Source organism: Notamacropus eugenii, chromosome 4, assembly GCF_028372415.1.
Source record: "Notamacropus eugenii isolate mMacEug1 chromosome 4, mMacEug1.pri_v2, whole genome shotgun sequence".
Taxonomy (NCBI): domain Eukaryota; kingdom Metazoa; phylum Chordata; class Mammalia; order Diprotodontia; family Macropodidae; genus Notamacropus; species Notamacropus eugenii.
The window spans coordinates 436,882,446-436,905,014 of record NC_092875.1 but is presented as its reverse complement, the minus strand read 5'-3'; the positions used below and the strand labels follow the sequence as shown (position 1 = coordinate 436,905,014).

Below are 22,569 nucleotides of genomic sequence, written 5' to 3'. Positions count from 1 at the left end.
ACCACACTGAAAAACAGTGGAATATTAAAGTGTAAAATTCCAGATTGAAGAGGAGATGGAAAACCTAAACACTGATCCTGGTGGGTTTAAAATTGAAGTCTTATCAGATATTTGAAGAAAAATTAACCTTCTGCTTCAAAATCTTAACAAAAATGAGAAAGAGGATACTTTCCAAATTCCTAATTTGGGGTAAATATGGTTATTACCTCAACCAGAGAGGGAGACAGCAGAGAAACAAAGTATAGACCACTATCACTAATAAATATTGATACAAAAATACTAACTAGGTTAACAGACCATAGAGCAATTATTGAAAGACATACTTTTAGCGGTTTAGATTTTTACTAGGAATGTAATGATTTTCTAATTGTAGGAAATTTTTTCCACAATTGAATAATAAGTTTTAAAAACATGATTAAGTCAGTAGAGGCAGAAAAAGCCTATGGAAAAACATATCATGTGTTTAAAACACTAAAATGCAAATAATGAAAATTACTGTTGCTTAATATGATCAAAGCATATAATATGTAATCAAGAGTTAGCATTGTTTATAATGGAGAGCATCTCATTTACAATGCCTTCTCTATGTGAATATTGCTATCACTCTGATTCAGGCTCTTGTCATCTCAGACATAGACTATTCCAGTAGCCTCCCTGCCTCAAATCTCTCCCAATTTTAGTGTTTCTTCCACTCTGTTATCAATATGATTTTCCTAAAGCACAGGTCTGACCACATCTTTCCCTTACTTAGTGAACTCCAGTGGCTGCCTGTTGTCTCTAGGATCAAATATAAAAACCTCTATTTGGCTTATAAAGCCCTCCATAACTTACCCCTTCCTACATTTCCAGTAGGAAATCTAAAGAATTCTCTCCCCTCAAATACTTTGACGCTGACTTCCTTGCTGTTCCTCATACAAGACATTCCATCTCTGAACTCATACATTTTCCCTAGTTGTCACTGATGAATGAAATTCCCTCCTCACTTCCTCCTGGTTTTCCTAGTTTTCTTCAAGTCTCAACTATAATCTCACTTTTCACAAACCTTTCCTTGGTCTCTTTATCCTCCTTCATGTTAATATCTTCCCTCTGTTAATTATCACCAAATTATATATAAATAAATAAATATACTTATATATTTATATATGTGTGTATGTATGTTTATATATATGCATAAATGTGTATATATGTATATGCACACACGTATAGATAGATATTTTGTTTGTGCATAGTCGTTTCCATCTTGTCTCCCCTATTAGACTGTGAGCTCCTTCAAAGCAGGGATTATTTTTACTTTTTTTTTTTTTAAATATGCCTAGTACTTAGTGCAATTCCTGGTACATAGTAGATGTCTAACAAATGCTTCTTGACTTGGAAAAACACTGGAAACTTTTCCATTAAAATTCAAAATAATGCTTAAATGTGTCCACTATTAAACATAAGGAGAAAGATGTTTAAAGAATCAGCACAGGAAGGGAGGAGACAGTTTTCTCATTTCCAGATGATATAAGTTTACTTAGAGATCCTCAGAGAGTTACTTTTTAAAAATCTGATAGTGATATTAGCTTTAGTAAAGTAGCAGAATAAAAAAAAATTAAATCACCAATCTTTTTGTGTATATTACTAACAAAATAACCCTTGCATCCCTGGTCCCACTTGGTTATAATAAATGATTTATTGAATAAATTATTGTCTGACAAGGTTTAAATTTTTTGAGTCAGTATTCATTAGTAATATTGGCTTGTAATTTCCTTCTGTGTTTTTTCTTTTTCTGGTTTAGATATTTGGACTATTGTTTATCTCATAAAAGAATGCCGGTGGAGTATTTTCTTAATTTTTGAGAATAATTTGTGAAGTATTGGCACTAATTGTTCTTTGAAAATTTGATGGAATTCTCCTCTGAATTCTTCAGGACCAGGATTTTTTTTGTAGCTTTTTTTTAACAGCTAGATCTATTTCTTTTTTTTGAGATTGAGTTATTTGAGATCTCTCTGGCCTTCTGATAGTATTAGTATTTTGTATTTTTGGAAGCATTCTTCTATTTTGTGTTTGCAATTTTGCTAGCATATGGTCTGGTTATTTTTATTTTTTCTGGTTTTCACCAGAAATTTCACATTTTTGCTACTTTATTAATTTGATTTTCTGCCGTATTTTAATAAGGTTAGTCTTTTTAAACAACTGGCTTTTAATTTTAGTTATTTCAGTTTTTTACTTACAATTTTTCCTTGCTTCTAACTTTTAGTATCTTTTCTTTTGTGCTTATTTTAGGGTTTTGTTTTTAATTTGTTAGCTTTTTAATTTTTTAAATACATATTCAATTTGTATAATCTTCTCCTTTTCTATTTGTTAATATATGATTGCAGAGATAAGATTTTCTCCCTGAGAACTGCTTTAGCTGCATCTCAGAAATTTTTTGTTATTTCCTCATTATCATTTTATTTATTTTTTTTTTTTTGAGGAATCAACAATCACTTTAATCAAGCACATGTATCATTCACTTAGTTCAGAGAAAAAAGTCAGCACCCTGAACTTCAGAGAAAATACAGAGAAATCAAAGGTCAACATACATGCTTCAAATGTCTGACATAAGCAATACATACATCATAGAACAACAGACAGATCCAGCTGTCTGACCACCGTTACCAGCGAGGGAAGCACCAACATCTGGGTTTTCAAAGCCAGAGGGGCTCCTTAGCAGCTTTCCAGAGTCTTATCTGGCCAAAGGAACACTTCTAGTCAGTAAGCCCCAAAGTAAAACCTCATCCTCAGAGTATTTATACATTTTTTAGAGCCAGAGGGCATCACCATCCTTGAGAAACATTGCCTCATTAGAATCTTAACAAAAGGTGAGGGCCTTCCTACAAATCCTAATCAAACTCCCCTTAATGGGCATGCCCATTAATGGGTAGGGAAGATCTTTAATCATATTAAAATAATTAACAATACAAATACATATACTGTTTCTAGTTAAGGAAACTCTTGTTTCTATACTTTACTCCTAGTAAAGACTCTTGGTTGATAAAGGCAAGATTCAATTAGTGGTACTTGATTACACTAAAACAAAACCAGCAAAAGATCCTACTTTGCTTGCCATTACAATCCACCCTTCCAGGATCCTTGGCCTTAACATCTAAATGGCATTGATCCTGGAATAAATAGAGGCGTTATACTTTGAGATCCCAAGTCCAGATGATTGAAGCAGGTTACTTGGACAACTTGTATCTGAGTGGCCGTTAACATTTCTTTAGTAAATACAACATAGTTCTCACAAAATAAACATCATCATGAACTTTACATTTGCAGAGTATGTAACATAACATCATTCTTTGGGGGTGAATCTTGGGGAGTGAACAGCCAACTCCTCCTTCCTTAATCCAAAACAAAGTGTCCAAATAAAATCCTCTAAGGAGTGTGTTCTCCTCACCCTGCAGTTGCATTCACTTTCACTTATAGGCTCTAATGAGCCAAGTCCCAGTCTTAACAATGCTCCAGCCCCTGCTTCCAAGTCGTGAGGGGCAGCTGGGCAACACAACCATCAGGGTGGAGTCCTTGGGGGTACCTGGCACTTCCCCCCACCCACCATAGGCAACTCCACCCCCTGGGACCCAAATTGTCCCAGGAGAAGGCTTCAAAAAAGCACACTTAGTGCTTTTCTGTGCAGTTCCCATCTTGCCCCTAGGTTGAACTGCAAGCTCCTGGGTTCCTCATCTTCTAGCAGAAGCCAAGTGCTCCTTCCTCCCTCCTGGATCTGTGTGCAGACAACTGTGCTCCCGTTCCTCTCACCTCACCAAGGTCAGCGCACAAGCCATTCTCCACTTTTGCTGGGTGGTTCCGCCCCTGACCCAGGGTCTATTCCAAGCTCTCACAGCCCTGATCTGGTTTCTGAATACAGTACGCTTTCAGGGCCTTCACTCCTCCAGCACAGTGAGGAGCTGGGCTAATCCACTCAGGCCCTCACTCTGGCCATCCCTACCTTTGGGGCTCCACAGAACTATAGCCACCACAACTGGAAACAACAGATAGTTATCCCAGTCCCACAAAACCCTATACTTTCCTTTTAATTTACGCAGATCCCATCCTCGTCCCCATAATGTAAAGCAGGCACGCTGACATATACAGGGGGGTCCTGCTATCACAGGTTCTTAGATCTGCATTATAAAAGGAAAGGCAACTTTTGAGGGGTCAACAATCACTTTAATCAAGCATATGTATCATTCACTTAGTTCAGGGGAAAAAGTCAGCACCATGAACTTCAGAGAAAATACAGAAAAATCAAAGGTCAACAGACACGCTTCCAAATGCCTGACATAAGCAATATAGACATCATAGATCAACAGGCATATCCAACTGTCTGACCATAGTTAGCAGTGAGAGCAGCGTCAACATCTGGGTTTTCAAAGCCGGAGGGGTTCCCTAGTGGCTTCCCAGAGTCTTGTCTGGCCAAACAAAACTTCCAGTCAGTAAGCCCCACATTTTCTTTGACGTAATTAATAATCATTTCTTTGGTTTTTTCTTGACCCATTTTTTATTTAGGATTTTATTATTGAATCTCTATTTAGGTCTGTGTTGTTTTGTTTGTGGTCCCTGAACTAACAACTATTTTTATTGTGTTATGGTCTGTAATAGATATATCAGCTTTTCTTGTTTTTTTATATTTGTTTCCAACATCTCTGTGCTTTAGTATAGGTCAATTTTTGTAAAAGTTCTATGTAGTGGTGGTGAGAAATATGTACAATCTTTTGCAGTCCAATTTAGAGTATGCCATAAGTCTTTTAACTTTAGTTTCTCCAATAATTTGTTCAGTTCCATATTTTGTCTTTTGTTGACCTTAGGCTTATCCAAAACAGAAAGGGATATCAAAATCTCTGTTACTATTATGTTATTGTCTATATCTTCTTACAAATTAATTAATACATCCCTGATAAATTAGGATGCTTGGCATTTGCAACATATAAATTAATTACCGACATTGGTGTTCTTTCCTGCTTTTTTATCTAATTATTTAGTTCTTCCCCTCTTCCCCTTTTCTCTATTAGCCAAGTAGGTTTTCTCTTCTCTTTTTGTTAGTCCTGTTTGTTAGTTTTAAAAATTTCACTTTTTTGTGCTGCTTTCCCAGAGAGGGTTTCTCTCATTTTCTTCATTGTGTATCTTCTCTTTCTTTCTAAACTAGACTGTCATTCTCTGATTCATGACACCTATAATTATCTAGTATCTCTCTATTCTCTGTATTCCTCATGGAATAAGAATTTATAAGGTATTCATTCTGGATTTCCCCTCAAGGCAGGAGGTCAGGAGAGGTGGCAGTTCCTAGTTTCTACTTTTTGGGTTTTTTTAATCTTATCTTTGATTTCTGGCTGTCCTATATCATGGAGACAGCTGAAGTTGCTTTATCTGGGGCACCTATTTTCTGGCCTGGAGAGGTTTGAGAAGTCAAGGAGTTCAGAAAAACATGTCTAGTTCTTCATCTTGTTGATCATGTAACCCTGAAGACCTGATCATATCTTTTTACTACTTATAGAGAATAACTCTTGGTCCTTTTTAGGGAATTAATACAAAGTATCTTTCTTAGATATCAGACCTTTGCCAAAGATACTTGATGCAAACATTTTTTCTGTTGAAAGTTTCTCTTTTTGTCCCATCTATATTACTTTATTCACAAAAAGCTTTTCAATTTCATGTAATTGAAAACCCTTTTTTATCCTTTGTACCCTCCTCTGACTCTTATTTGGTAAATCATTCTCCCCTTAGCCAAAGTCGTGAAAAATACTCCCATCAGTTTTCCTCCATTTATTTTGCTGTGATCTTTTATAACTAAATCCTATATACGTTTGGAGCTTACTGTAATGTGAAAATATTAACACAGAGCACAGAAATTTCCACTTAAACAAAACAGATCTTTATTATCTAAGGGAGAGAGGAAAGGGAAGGGATAAGCATTTGTATAGTATGTTTGCCTTTTTATTTATTTCTCCTTGAATTTTCAGTATTTTGTACTTCTTTGTTATTTATTCCCTATTTTTTTAATTGTATACTAAATGCATTAATTTTCTCATTTCTTATTTTATTACGTTTTCAGAGAGAGAATTTTTATTCTGAGGATAGCTGCAGCCCCAAAATGTTGGTATGTTGTCTTACTGTTATTGTTTTTTATCATGAAGTTGTTAATTTTTCTATAAATTGTTCTTTGACTTTCTTATTATTCAGGATTTCTTAAATCTCCATTTATATCTCAATCTGAATTTTTATTTGTTATCCATATTATTATTAATTATTTCATTGTGTTGCAATTAATAATTACCACTTATTTGTAATTAATTATTTTTACTAATTATTGATAATTATTATTCATTTTAATGTCTTATGACCTTTAAAGGATATATTTGGTAGTTCTGCTTTTTTTCATTTATTTTTAATTTCTGTATACTACATGGTCTATTTTTGCAAAGGTACTGAAAAGATCTGTGTATTCTTTAATCTCATTTAGAAGAGTGTAAATCTTTCAAATAAAATTTCTCCAGCAGTGCATTCCGTTTTGTATTTTCTTTTTTCTTTGTGCTTGTTAGATTTATCCAGATTTGAAAAAAAAATTAAAAGTTCCTAGTTAACTGTGTTATTGTTAATGTCTTTTTGAGTTTAGTTAGCTTTTACTTTATGAATTTAGATGTTATAATATTTTGTACCAATATGTTAGTGTTGTTTTGGTTTGTTGACTTGGGTTCCTTTTAAGCAGGGGTTCTTAATCAGGAGTCTGTAGATAGATTTCAGGGAAATCCATGAATTTATTTTTTAAATAGTTTGTTAATTTTAAATATAATTATTTTCCTTTATAATTCTATGTATTTTATTTTCTGCATTTAAAAACATTCTGAGAACAGGTCCATAGATTCCACCACACTGCCAGAGACATTCATGGCCACTAAACGGTTAAGAATACTTGCTTTAAAGTGTAATGTAACTAACAGTCCTTAGCATTTTGAATTTTCATTTTTGCTTTTTCTGAGAGTATGACTGTGATTGATTTGTAATCATCTGATGCATATTAAATTTCTTAGAACTTCTTGTTTTTGTTCCATGTGTCTTTATTTTTTTACGTGTGTTTTAAACACAGTATATTTAAGCACAGTATATATTTTTTCTTATCTGTTCTGCCATTTTTATTTCATTTTATTGAGTTACTTAATGCACTCATATATAAGGCTGTGATTGTGAGATTTTTGTCTTCTGCCATTTATTTCTTTTATGTTGACTTTATCCTCCCTTTACAAGTCAGTATTTGACCCTACTTAAATTAATTTGGTACTCATGTATTCTCACAAGCTTTTCTCTACTTCATTCTAATTTATTTGCCCTCTCCCAGGTTCTTTAAACTTCCTTAAATTTTAAATTTTGCTTTCTTTCTGTTTATTTATCTGTCATCCTCCTTATTCATCCTTGCCATTCCTTGCAAAGGTAAGCATGTGATTCAAAATCCTCCATCTCCATCCCCAGCTTTTTTGTTTAAGTAACATTCTTAAGTAGCCTTCATTAGAATGTAAGCTCCTTGTGAATAGGCATTATTTTATTGTCTGTATTTCCATTCTCAACACCTAGCCCAGTGCACAGGGCACGTTGTGAGCTCTCAATAAGCACTTGTTTTTTGATTGATTGCAATGCCTTTTTCTAAAAAGTTTTCATTTATGGAAAACGTTGCCCATGTTCAGAACACAGCTATGGAGTCAGACACAGATGGAGTGTGCTGTCTGTTATCTTCTGTTTGTCCATTTGTCTCTTCTTTCTCGTGGCTCCTCCCGTTGGTTCTAGTCCTTCTTTCCACCATGACTGATGTCAAATATGTTCATGTGAATGTGTATGTAGAGCCTGTAGCAGACTGCACGCTGTCTTTGGGAGGGGTAGTGAAGGGAGGAAGGGAAAATCTGGAACTCAAAATCTTATGGAAGTGAATGCTAAAAATTAATTAATTACTTAATTGAAAAGGTTTTCATTTACTTTGCCCTCATCATTTCTTTCTTCTTGCTTCTGAATCCTGTTCTCCCATTCTTGGACAAATTTATTCCTTATTTATTTTATGTTGTGAGAGGTGGAGCTTCTAGAATACAAACTTTTAACTCCAGTGTATATATTTCTGTTATTATAGACCTCACTCCATTTTCCCTTCTTGTATATATTCATTTAATTTTTGATGGGCCTATCTTTTTGGGGGGGCAGACTTTCTTATTCATGATAAAATTACTCCATGTCTATGTCTTCTCTAACACCTTGGTGCTGCAGACTAATCCTGGGAATATATAAATGAATCCCTTTGCGTAGGTAGTACAACCCTTAGAGAAAGTAGTCTTGTCTTGTGGCTATTCTCCCTATACAAAATCCATTATGAATCTCTTCACTCTCATCACAAACTTACACTCCCCTCTCTCCCCACCCCCACTTCCATGGGAACATTTCTTTCATAGAAGCCTTTTATTTGCTTTTCTAGCATGAAACATACTTTCTCATCCCTTTATCCTCCCCTCAATTACTTCCACTGTACTTGGAAAAGCCCCCAATCCCCATATACTTTTTGAGAAACTATTAATTAACTTATAAGGGAGCAATGAGTATGTTCTCTGCTCTTAATCCTTCCCTTAGGATGTTTAAGATTCTTTTAACTCTTTAGCCACATATCTTCTTTTTGTGTCTTGATGATCTTTTTCTATTCCTTTACCTCTCTCAATCCAACTTTCTTTTTCTTTTTTTTTGGGGGGGGATAATAACTGCCCGTAAACAGGAGAAGATTTATTTCATTGCTTAGGCCTTTCTTCTCAAAGACATTTACTGTTTCTTGTGTGTCTCTCTCTGCTTCTGTGCATTTCTCTTTTAATAGCTGTCCTGTTTACCATTCATATGTACTGCCCTTTTGTTCTTGTTTTTGATAAATGCATCCATTTTGTTCCCAATTCCCCTAGCTATCACCTACTCCCTATATGCTTCAGTTCTGGAAATGACAAATCATCTAGTATCATTGCCAAATGGGATCATGAAGAGTTGGATACAACTGAAACAGTTGAACAAGAAATCTATTTTGTTTCAGGTCCATCTTTTTTTCAGTGATGATTAGGTTCAGCTTTTGAGAATATTTTATTTGGGATTGCAACTTGAACTACTCTAATTTTTTTTTATAGGAAGCCATGACATGCACAGCTTGCTTGTCCTTTAATAAATTCGACATATAGCTTTTGAAGCTGCCCTATTTTCTTGCCTTCCTTCCATTGTCTTCTGTGCATTTGTTTAAAATATCCTTGATCCTTTTTTTCTTTCTTTCTTTTTGGGCAACTCTAATCCATTACTTTGTGGAATATCCTGTTATTTTTGTCTGATATCCTTGGGCTACAGAAGTCTTATAAATTATTCACATATTTGAAGGCCCTTTTCCTGGATGCTTATATAATTTGTGGTGTAGTTTTGAAATTCTGAAATATAACTAATTACATGCCTTGGAGCTTCAAATGTGGGATTTTTCTCAATTGTCAATCTGTGTGGATTCTATCCATTAGTATTTTAATGCCTGTATTCAGAAGTTATGGAAAGTTTTTTGGAATTATTTCCTGTATTTATGGTTTTCAGGTCTTTTAATGTAGTATGGGGAATTCTGTGAGCCTTAAAGTTATTTCTGTTTATACTTTTGTCAAGGTCAGTCACTTTGGTTTCTACAGAATTAGTTTGGTCAAAGCTATTGTTTGCTTTTCTTTTTTAAAATTTATTTCAACTTTTATGGAGAAGTTCCTAATATGTCATTTTTTTATAGTCTCTACAACTTTGAGAATATTCTTTATCCATTATGTGCTTTAGGTTTTTTGCTTTGCTGTTTGTATTGTTTAGTTCTGTATTGAGAACTTTATTTTACTATGTAGTTACTACTCTGATACCTTCTTTTGAATATTTGGTTTCTCTTTTGAACAGTTCTGGAGTTTCTTGCTGTTTTTCTGTGATCTCTGAGAAATCTGTAGGATTCTATTCCATTTTGTATTTTTGGTTTTTCTTTGTAGTATAATACTTGTTCAGTATTTATAGTCTTTTTTGTCTGTTTATTTTTCCTCATTTTTCCTGTCTGAATCTCATTATTGTTTTATCTGTTCTGGAGCTCTTCTTATACCCAACCTTTTTCTCTTGGAATTTTCATTCTTTAGCCTTTTTTTCTATTCAGAATAGCTCATCCCTCGTATCCCTTTCCCCCTTTACTTCTCTGGTGTACTTTATCTCATACAGATTCCTGAATCTGATGCATCAGCTTCCACAGGTATGGAGTGTGGGACTCTGGTTGCATCCTTGCCCAGGGTAAATTCTTGATGTTTGGGTGGTTTCTGATCTCCTTTCCCTTTCTCATGAAAACCTCTTCATGTTGAGCCAACTCTACAATGCTTTCCTCTCCCCTGTCCCCACCCAAATTATCTTCCCTGTCCTTCCCATGGCTGAGCATCATCAATATTTTCAGCTTCTTATGGATTGGGGGGAGAAGAACTTAGAATGAATCCTTGCCATTGGGGAATTTTGCAGGGCTCTTCACATTTAGGATATGAAACACAGGCCTGGGTGATTACTCAAACTAGCTTTGTCCACTACTTTGTGGACTGAGGATGGGGAGGGTAAGTGGAAGCATTAAGTATTTTAGTTTCTTGTATTGTTTTATGAGGCTTTTTCCTCCATTGCCATTAATCATATGGCTAGGTCTCTTGTCCAAGATTATAGTTTTATAAACAAGCTGTGCTGTAAAGATTATGGCCAATATTTGAATCAATACAGTACTCAAATTATGTAGTCTATTTACTTTGAAACACATTTTCTTTATTTCCAGTTCTTAATTCTCATAGAATAATTTTCCTTAGATTTGCAGTTATACAGTTGTATTACAAAATTGAGCATCTACCACTGTAATCAGAGTGGAGACAGATATTCATGAAAATTTATTATTGCTTCAGAAAATCAACAGATGTTTTTGAAGGTTCTGTTTCCCCAGCAATATTGTATATACCACATTGTTTAGAAATACATTGTAATTTTTATTATGTTTATATATGTAGACATATAAAAGGTATATGTATGTACATATATATGTGTATATATATGCACATGTGTATGTTATATTTTGTAAATTTTAATACTTAACCTGACTTGCTCTTTTTATTGATAGTTTCCAGAGGATGAAGGGTCCACAAAGGAAGATGTAATTCCTATTACTAGATCTCTTCAAAAGTAAGTACATTCTTATTATAAATATTAATGTTAGTTAAATTGTTTAATGGATATGTTGGTAGCTAACTTATCAGCTATTCCCTTGCCTAAAAAACTTTAAAAGTTCCTAAGTGTAACATTGTTGAACATTTTCAAGAAACCTGTCTTGTTTATTAAATCTGTTTGGGCACTCCTCTTTAATTGATGACTTAACAGAGTTTTCTTTGGGGGTAAGCTATTAATAATTCTTGTGGCACATATCTCCATCTAAGGATCCTAAAAATAAATCACTGCAGATTCCCTTTTTATATCTGAGTAACACAAATTTTTAGATGGAATGTTTTGATGTACACATAAGGACAATTTACATTTATACAATTATAACTTTAAAAAAGTGAAAATTTGAGTATACAAGACCCACATCACAGAATTCATTAGTTGCACTAATTGGGACTTAGATTTAATTTATGCATCATATTTATGTATGCATAATACAGCAAACATTTGTTAAAACACTTGTAAAGGCTGTGTTTGCTACCAAAGATTGAAAGATTTTTTTTTTTTTTTAAGATAGTCTCTTACTTCAAGAGCTTATATTTAACTGGGAAGGGGGAAGATTGGACATGCACATAGGAAAATATAATAAAACATAAGATGTAATAGGCAGATCCAGACTAAGTGCTCTAGGAAAATTTGAGGAGAGGCAGAATACATATACTAGAGGGGAGGTGGGGAAGACTTCATGAAGGAGGTGGTAGCTGAGCGGAAGCTTGAGGGGAGAGAAAGATTTTAAGTGTAAAGAAGAAGTTGCATCTTAGGCCCCCAAATGGTCTTCATGAGCGCTGGAATCCTAGGTTGAATCTAGGAGCTGCTCAAAATCTATGTGAAGAGGAATGATGTATAATGGCTGCAAAGATTGTGTTGGGCCTTAAATACCAGGCTTAGGAGGTTGTCTTTTGTCTTAGAAGCAGTAGGGAACTGTTGAAGATTTTGAGCAAGGGAATAAAATAGAAGACCTTAGGAAATACAAGTCAGATTTTTATGAAGTTCTTACTATGTACAAGGAAGATTATTTTGGCAGCTTTGTGCAGTGTAGGGTAGAGAAAGGAGAGACTGGAGGCAGAGAAAACAATTAGTAGACTATTGTAATTTTCCAAGTGAGATGTAATATGAGGGTCTGAACTAGGCTGGTGGCTATGTAAAGGAAGCATTGCAATTTTTGTGAGAGATCTTGTTCAGACAGAACCAACAAGGGTTGATGAAAAGAACTTGAGTAGGGGGTGGTAAGGTATACGGATTCTGAGATATTTGCAACATTTGCATGTATATGGTATATAAATAAATGCATTTATGGGTCTTTTTGTTTTAGGTTTTATTTTAATAATATCTTTAAAGACATGGACCATGTCTGACATTTTTTGCAGGTCACAAAGACAATTTGTATAAAGGTGAATGTGAACCCATGTGGTTCTGACTTTGAGGCCAATGTTTTATCTACTAAACTAAATTGCCTCTCTGTAAATACTGAAATATCTTTTTAAAAAATCTATTCTAATTTTTATTTAAGAAAGAAAATTTTGAACCACTGTATTACATAGGTGTTTATCATATAGACAGCATTATAACAAAATCATTTTCTTGATGATTCAGGTCATCATTATCAACATCACTTATTATGCTGTGCTATACTATAAAATGACAACCTTCAGTAGATATTGAGGTACTTCAGACTATTTGTCCCTATGCAAAATAATTCCAAGCAACTATGATTTTTCAAGTTTTTGTCTGCTTATTATATTCTGATTTGGGGGGACTTCGTCCTCAGTGTCAGTTGTCAATTTTCCTCCCTGAGTCTGAAATGTCATTATTGGTGAGTGAGTAATTATAATCCATTTTATCTAGCCAGCCCCAGAGCATGCCTTATGTTCAACTACTCAGACATTTTATCAAAACAAAACTGTCATTACTTCTGGAAAGGAGAATTGATTGCCTTATGACTTTATTCACCATACCTAAGACTCCCTTCCTTGGTCACTACTTCCTTATATGTGTTGTCTTCCCCTATAAAAATGTAAATTTCTTGAAGGAAGGACCTGCTTCACTTTTCAAAAATGTATGTCCCCAGCACCAAGCTCAGTGCCTGGTATGTAATGAAAACCAATCTGATCCCTGAATTAACAAAATTATCAGTGGGGTATGGGAGGTGAGAGGAGGGGAGATGTACACAGATAAATAAATATACGATAAGATAGAATGTTATGAAAGCAGGTATAAGTGGAGTAATTTTGGGTGATTTTGAGATTTAAGGCATTTGCCACTTTGAGGAAGTTAAGTGGAGATAGAAGCCACAGGAGTGGAAGAAGTAAGGAACTGTTAAAAGGGTATTCAATATGAACACTGAAATCACTAAGAATGTGGTTGGGAGAGGTTTATAAGCCATCTGCTGAAGGCACTGAAGAAATTGTCATTGGGAGAATATCCTAGAGACTTATGATCCATACACGTTGAAGATATATGACAGTAATAATGTATGGTGTAAGCATCATATGAATGCCCTAGAAAGTATGATATATTTTCATTTAATTGATTATATGCTACCATGCATTCAGATAAAAATAGAGGCCTAGAAAATTAGATGTTCAATGAGAATATCTTTTTAACACTCTTATTATTTTTCTATATTACCTTTCTTTTGAGGAGTGCATAGTATTTTTTATTTCCTTAAGTAATCTTCAGTATATCCTTGCTGTGTACAGAAGGGATTCACATTATTTCATTTACTAGAGAGGTAGCAGCTAGAGTCAAGAAGTTACAGTATTTGCACATTGTCTCACACCAAAGAGTTATATTTGCTGAAACTATACAAAAGCATATTTCCTACATACTCGGGTAGTAACTTTTCCATTTTTATTATAAATATTAAAATACTTATGTTCTTGGAATTATTCACATTTATAGAAACTAAGATAAATTATTTATTAGTCCCAAATAATATTCAAATACCTTTTTAAAGAACTAAGTTAAAACAAACACAAAAAGTTTCTTTGAGGGAAAATGTTCAAAATTCAGTAGTCTTAAGTTATTATTTAGTTATTTTATATAAGAACTGTGCTATATTTTTTTCTTTATGTACTGAATATTTACTGTATGCCATTAGTTTATTATATGTTTTTTTTTTTCAAAAAGCGCTTTGTACCATTTGTCTCGCCTGAGAGAACTAGTTGAAGATACCCGTGGCAAATCGAACCTAATACAATCACAGAACAACGAAGAGATAAAAACGTGTCTAACCAACAAAAATTGAAATTTATTTTTAAATGGTCATAAATGAGCCAAAATGGATTTTTTGGTTATTTCAGAGGTAATTACCATAAATTATCCTGCTCCCTTAAAATAAAATTCCTAAATGACATTGTTTTGCCCCCTAACTTCATTGTATACCCAAATAATAGAACTGGTGATGTATCATAAAGCTCACCCTACTTGTTTTCAGGCTAGTAAATGTTTGTCACATTAGATGGATAATTTCTGTTCTTCAAGATTTACATAATTTTTTTTCCTATGCACTATTCCTTTTTCTTAATTCCTCAACAAGTCTATTTTCTTATATCTACTTTGTAGTATATACTGTTTTAATAAGCAAAGCTGTTTTCTTATATACTACTTTGTAGTAGTAGATTGATTACTATAAACAGAATCCTATTTCAGTGAGCTTGAAAAATTGTAAAATTTTCTAAGGTGATATAATGTAAAAAAGTTATAGTGAAAGCTTATTGCTACAGTGTTACACAAGATACATAATCTTTTTTGTTTGCACAGAGCACATATTAAAGGTTTAATGTATTAGCAAACAAGAACAAATTGAGGCATTGGGAAATGTAGAGTTCAAAAAAAGATTGCTAGTTCCATAACAGTTGTACTCAAGATGCTTCACAGTCTTGTATGTTGGCCCTAATTGTATTTGAATTTAGCATATCAGTAGGTTACTTTCTGTCTATGGGTATTTGGATCATCTACTGAGCTAAACCAAACAAGTTGTATAGTGATAAGTGAATTACTGTGTATTGAAAGCATTTTTAGGCATGTTGCATCATTTCAGTGTTTAAATTCTCCACAAATCAGCTTGTTGAACTGGACAGGAATTTCTCTAAGCAGATCAGAGCCAGCGAACCAACTATCCAAGAACCAACATCAGGAAGCATCTTTACAGTTTTATTTTAGTGGAAAAGTTTTAAGACATCACTAATACAACTTTTTGAAAAGCATGATTTTTTTTAACATTTGTAGCAGTATTGACATATAGGAAGTATTTTCATAACTTTTCAAAACAGAATTTTTGTTTAAAAGATTTACTTCCAAAGGACAATAACTTTTGAAGCCATTATTATACTGTATTCCTTACTCAACTAACTCCTTGTACATACTTCCTAAGATAACAATGACTCACCATCATACAAAACAAAATAATAGCCTGTTTCATAGAAGTAACAATATGACCAAATTCACACTAAGTAATTGTGAAGTACCTAAGTAACTTAGTAACACTAAAACTAAGTAACACTAAAAAAGAAAGACACCAAAGTAAGTGCTAATACTGGCAAAGCAGTATTTATTAAAACTGCCTGGTACTGGAGAAAGAATAGAGAAACTAGATGGATGAAACAAGGGTAGAGAACCTAGAGATAGAAACCAATCTGAATTAAAGAATTTGGGAAGTGGATTTTACAAATCCACTTTTTAAAAACACTTAGGGTTTGTTAAATTAAATCAATAAAACTAAGAAAACTGGGTAGTCATATAACCAGAAAAATAGTTTTAGAATCATATCTCACAAAAAAACCCCTAATTAAATTAGTGGTCTCAGTTTTAAAAAATCTGGGGAAAAAAAAAGAATCACATCTGAGCTACAGAGAGGAAGAACATTTTAATCAAACAAATGGAAATTGGAGACAAATTTAATGGCTTTTATTATCCAAAGGAAAAAAAAGTAATGTCTAAAATGGAAAGAAATAAGTTGGGAACAATAGTTGCAGTAAATATATTAGATACAGATATTACATTTAGAATCTGTAAGGAAATTATACACATCTATAAAACTGACAATTCACTCTTCCTGTTGGGAAAATGGCCAAAGAGAAGGGTAGTCTATTTGTGAATGAGGAAATACAAACATGAAAAAATGTGCAAATCTTTAATAGTGAAACTGAAGTCAAGAAAAGCTCAAGATATCAATTTCCACTCATTTGAAAAGAAAAAATAGCAAACAATCCGTAAATCTAGTGTTAGTGGGACTGTGGGGAAGTAGGCATGCTAATACATCGATGACTAGCCTGGCACAAACATACGTTTTTGGAAAGCAAAATTCATTAAGTCCTAAAACTAATAACACATTTAGACCCAGCTATTCCAGTTTTATCCCAAAAGCATCATAAAAAGACAAAAAAAGACTAATTTGTACAAAATATTCACAGTTATGTAGTCACAAAAATTTAGAAAAAGAATACGTATCTGATAAGTGGAGATCATTGAATATAATGTTATATTCATATAGATAATAAAATATAATAGATGTTAATATCATGGTTTATTATGGTAGTATAAAAAAGTATAACATGAAGCACACCAGGAAATATAAACATATCCATATAAAGTGATGCAATGTGAAGTATGTCAGGAAATACAGAAATATCTATCCAAAGTGATGTAAGGGGGTCAGAAAAACCAGAGCTATATACATATATATGTGTGTGTGTGTGTGTGTGTGTATGTATGTATATATATACATACATATATATATCTGTATGTATATATGTATATATATATATCTGTATATGTGTGTGTATGTATATATATCTGTATTGATATATGTACAGATATATATATATATATGTACTACAACTATATATTTTTTTAAAATAATAAATCTAGACTTAACAGAATCTAAGCTACCTGGAAAGCAAAGGGGAAAGGGCATAAACATTTATATGGTGCCTAGGAGGTGCAAAGTGCTTTTAACAAAATCCTGTTGGATCCTCACAACAACCCTGGAAAGTAGGTGCTATTATCCCCATTTTACAATTGAGGATACTGAGGTAAACAGGTTAAATTATTTGCCCAGGGTTACACAGATTTTAAGAAGATAAGTCTAGTTGAACTCAGGTCTTCCTGACTCCAAGCCCAGCTCTATCTACCGCACTACCAGGCTATCTCTGAAGGGACCCTGAGCACAAGCATTTTGTCGTTTCCTTTTTGTTTTTGTTTGATGTGCCTTGAAAGTGTAGATTACTTCATTGCTTGTATTTGTACCCTCTGCGTACTAGATGCTTAGTAAATGTTTATTGATTAATGGAATTTATTTGGTTTTACCTTAAGGCCAAAAAAATCTCTAAGATTATATTCCTTGTTTTGTATGCTTATTTCATTGTTTTTGTAAGCAGTTATTATATTCTTAATAAAAATTCCTTCTGGAATTAGTCTCACAGAATTATCTTTTTGTAATACTATAATGTCAGTAAGTGGTTTCTACTTATATAAAAGGTTTGAAATGACGCTGATGACTGGTTTGTTAGACTAAACTTAAGATTTAAGTTAGAAGCTCTTAAAAATGCTGTCAAAATGATTGAAAAATAAGGAATATGAATTCTGGGGACATCATGAAAAATCCTGAATAATCATGTAAAGTAAAAGATTAAGAGCCCAATATCTATAAAATGCATCGACTTGAAGACTTACTAGACTAATTCCTTACATATCTTGGACATTTGACATTTATCAGATAAATTTGCTATATCAACTTTCCCTCCAATTGTTCCCTTAGTTCTCACTGCATTTTTTTTTTTTGCTTCATCATGAGCTTTTTGATTTTATATAATTGGAATTGTCCTCATTATATTTTTTTTATCATCTCTGTATTTAGGTAAAAATTCTCCCTAATTAAATTTGTGAAATACAAGGTATCCCAAAAGTCTTAGTGCAGTTTTAAATTGTTGTTGTTGCCTTAAAATTGCTCCAAGACTTTTGGAACATCCTATATATCTCCTTTTCTCTGCTTAATTTGAGGGGCTTCTGATTGTTGTTTTAAAAAGATGTAGATCACAACCACCTCTTTTTCCCATTTGTAGCTATACTGATCCCTCATTAAAAAGAGGCCGAGGTAAGCCTTGGCAGTACATATTTTGTCAGTGAGTCACCACACTCTTTATAATATCCTCCTCCACCCTCCATACAGTGATATCAGGTACTTTCCCTTCTCTCTCCCCCAGTTTTACAGCCTCCTTTTGTGTGTTGTCCTTATTAGAATATAAACTTGAGGGCAAGGACTTTTGCATGTGCTTGTATCACCAGTATTTAGCAGAGTGCATGGCTTAATAATAAGTACTTAATAAATGCTTCTTGTCTTGCATAAGAAGTTTGTGTTTTGCCCAAGGTCAGTATCTGCACAATAAGTATTCAAGGCAGGATTTGAAACCAGGTCTTCTTGTCTCCAGAGCTACTGCTCTTTTCCTTTACCTTAATCTGACTTTTAAAGAAAATGAGTGTGTGTAAAAAGACCAGTAGGAAGGAGTACATTCCGGGCAAGGAGGACCTTTGAGTACAAATGGAAATAGAATGTTACAACATACGATAAACCTGGAAAGGGAAGTTACAGTTGGGTTGTGAGTGTCTTTAAACAACAAATGGGGGAGTTTAGATTATGTATTGGAAGCAAGAGGGAGCTGCTGGAGTTTACATAGGGTAGAGGTACCTAGGGTAGATCTATGCTTGGGGAAAATCTATTTTGCAGATGTAATTGGAAAGGGTCCTTGATGAAAATAATTTCAGAAAGGACAGGTGAGCCTGTTCCCTACATGGGACATTTACCTGCTTCTCTATAGGACACATTTCCTCTTTACAAACAAACCTAACCTGCTCACTGAACTGAACCGAATGAAAAATTAATCAAATAATAACGTGTACAAAAGGAGTGATTGAAAACTTTCGCAAGGGCCCTAATTTACTTACATACAAAACTTTTCACACAATAATAAAATTACTACTTTCTGAAGTGACAATAAGACATTAAATTTAGCTTGTGATTGATAAAATTATTTACGTTGGTGTGGTTGAGATAGAAGATGCAAAAACACATCTAATTGGGTTCACCAAATCTTTCTGAGGTAAGATACCAATTCTTTGGCCTGGATGTTTATTATTGAAGCAAAAGTACTTTAGAAATGAATTTGCTACTATAACAGATGAGATTCTCTGGTCTAAACAGTGGTGGTGTAAGGCAATGTATTTTTGATGTTCTTTTTCTTTTTTAAGGGTTAGTTATATTTGAAGATTTATAAGATGTTAACACTTTTGGATTCTTTCTTTCTGACTGCTTGTAGAATTAAATGGGAGAAACTATGAGAAAGAAAAAAACAAAAAACCCCAAATTAAACCAAACAAATAAGAGACTGCTTGGCTGTGCATTCTCACTGTATAGACCATCTCTGGATATGGATGGCATTTTCCATCATGACTCCATTGGAATTGTTTTAGGTCCTTGCATTGCTGAGAAGGGCTCAGTCTATCAGTCAGTCATTGCACTCTGTGGCTGTTACTGAGTACAATGTTTTCCTAATTCTGCTTACTTCATTCAGTATCAGTTCATATAAGTCTTTCCAGTTTTTCTGAAGTTCATTTTTATTTTTTGGCTTTTGTTTAATTAAATTATTTTGTTTCAGTGTTCTACAATCACTTCCATATATCTTAGATTTTTTCCCCCTCTCTCCCCAGCCCCTTCCTGAGACAGTGTACAATCTTATATGGGTTCTACACATACATTCCTATTAAATACTTTTTCACCTGAGTTATGTTGCACAGAAGAATTAAAATGAATGGGACAAACCGTTAAACAGAACAAAACAAAACATAATACAAAAGAAAGTGGTCTGCTTCATTCTGCAATCCAGTTCCATAGTTCTTTTGCTGGATGTGGAAGGTGTTTTGCCTCAAGAGTCCATTGGAAATTTTTTAAGTCCTTGCATTGCAATGAAGTACTAAGGCTACCAGAAAAATTCCTCACACACTGTGGTTGTTGCTGTGTACAAAGTTCTCCTACTTCTGCTCCTTTCAGTCATCATCAGTTCACATAAGTCTTTCTAGGACTCTGTAAAGTCTTCTTATTCATCATTTCTTATAGCACAATAGTATTCTATTACAGTCATATACCACAACTTTGTTCAGCCATTCCCCAATTAATGGGTGTGCCCTCAATTTCCAGTTCTTGACCACTACAAAAAGTGCTGCTATAAATATTTTTGTACCTGTGTGTCCTTTTTCCATTTTTATGATCTCTTTAGGATACAACCCTAGCAGTGGTATTGCTGGGTTAAAGGATATTCACATTTTAAAGTTGTTTAGAGGGATGTGTTGGGAGAGCTTGGAAAAAATTTTCACTTTTCTCTCTTGGCTCCACCCTCTGATAATATTTCTAAGTATTGATTTGTATGAAATAGACTATAAGGTTGATTTCCAATGTCACAGAAAAATTCTTATGACCCCAAGGTCATCAGGATTTAAATTATGAAAGATCATAAAATTAATTGATATATTCAGAAATTGTGTATAAATGACATTGATTAGACCCACTGCTGAATCCTGGACTAATTAAAGATTCCAATTCTGTGTATTTACTTATCTCTGTATATATCTTCCTCCATACCTGCAGTAGAATAAATTCCTTAAAGAGAGGCACTAATTTTTTTGTAATAGGTATTTTTATCCTTTTACCCCCAGAACCTAGCACATTTTTTTTTTTTGGTCCAGACTTGTGGGGAATCAATGTACAGAAATCCTGGTGAGGAAACTTCTAAGAAATTGCCACCTATTCTATAACTTAAAGTCTTTCAGAGCTAATTGTGGCACTGGGAGATTAAGTGAGTTGGCCAGGATCACACAGCCTATTTGTATCAGAGGTAGGGCTTGACCCCAGGTTGTCCCTTCCACATGCCACCTCGTCCCTGGCATATAGAAACATGAAAGTGCTTGCTGGATGAGTGAGTCCACAAATTGAAATTCAATAATTCAATAAACATTTAATGAACACATATATGTATATGTATATGCATATATATATACACACACATATATATGTGTTACAGTAGATAAAAGTTTAAATAAGACCTGCTCTCTAAGAACTTCCAGTCTATTAGATCTTTGCACATTTCGTATATGTGTGTGTTTTACATAATTTATATAATATATAGATAAATAATCCTTAGTTATTTTGTAGTTTACTTAAGTATAAGAGGGACAAGCAAAGTATTTCCAGTAGAAAGCACCGAATGTGAAAAGGCTTGGTGAACATGTAACCATCTTAGCAAGCTAGAGGAGGTTTGAGGGGAAAAAAATCTGCTTTAAGAATGAGGTCACGGTTGAGTGATTCATAATCAGGAGCAACCTATGGACTCTGAATCATATCAAGGTCACACTTTACCAGGAAAGTCTTTGTATTTTTAATAGCTTTGTTTCTATCATTCATCCTGATCTCTGCTGGGCCACTGTTTCCTGAATTTCTAGAGGAGAAAAATCCGAAATGAAAAATAATCATGTAGAAGGTCACTGATGACTATGTCCAGAAGTGGTAATAGGTATCATAAAGTAGAATTGGCAACTTAAGGAGGTTCTGTAAATAGCTGAAAAAAACAACACAAGGGGAAGACAGCACCAGCACAGCAGCGAGAGAGGTGAGAAATGAGTGGAGCTGCTATGGACCAGCCACCGCCCATCGCTACTGCTACCACCACAGTGAAGGACTGTTGTTGTGTTCGTCCTTTGGGACATTGAAGCCCTAAGCCATGTGGAAGCCACTCAAAGCCAACTCAGGCGAAACTGTAGCTGAGAATAAAGCTGACAGCGCTCCACCTTTCCTCTTCTAGACGCTCTCTATCCTTCCTAGGGACAAGGAGCAGAGGCGGCTAGGGACTCTAGCAAGCAAAGCCCTGGTCTTAGAAGCAAAAGCCCTCAGCTGAAATCCTCCTTCAGAAACTTATTAGCTGAACAAATCACTTAACCTCTCTCAGTATAATAATAGTGTCTACTTCACAGGGTTGTGAAGATGAAATGAGGTAGCATATAAGGTGCTTTACAAATGTGAGATATTTAACTTAGAGAAGAATTTAAGCTCAATGTAAGGAAAATTTTTCTAAAAATAATCATAGAATCTTAATAAATGTTGATTAAGCACTACGTGCCAAATACCGTGCTAAGCACCAGGGAAACAAAAAGAGACAAAAGCCAGTTTCTGCCCTCAAGGAGCTTACAATCTAATGTGGGAGACAGCATGCCAAGAAATACAAGGCAAGCTATATGATCCAGTGACAGTAACAGTGACAGTTC

General features: G+C 34.1%; 1 protein-coding gene across 6 annotated transcripts in view; it reads left to right on the top strand.

Moving 5' to 3' along the window:
• The window catches only part of C4H18orf54 (chromosome 4 C18orf54 homolog), a 32,880-nt gene extending 15,208 nt beyond the window's left edge, over nt 1-17,672 (top strand). For all 6 annotated transcript variants that reach the window (XM_072606016.1, XM_072606018.1, XM_072606017.1 and 3 more), the window contains 3 exons: nt 6,074-6,118; nt 11,162-11,223; nt 14,389-17,672. In XM_072606016.1, coding sequence (XP_072462117.1) covers nt 6,074-6,118; nt 11,162-11,223; nt 14,389-14,506 — 225 coding nt within the window. In that variant the 3' untranslated portion in view covers nt 14,507-17,672. The remainder of the gene's footprint in view (nt 1-6,073; nt 6,119-11,161; nt 11,224-14,388) is intronic.
• Nucleotides 17,673-22,569: the final 4,897 nt, after the last annotated feature.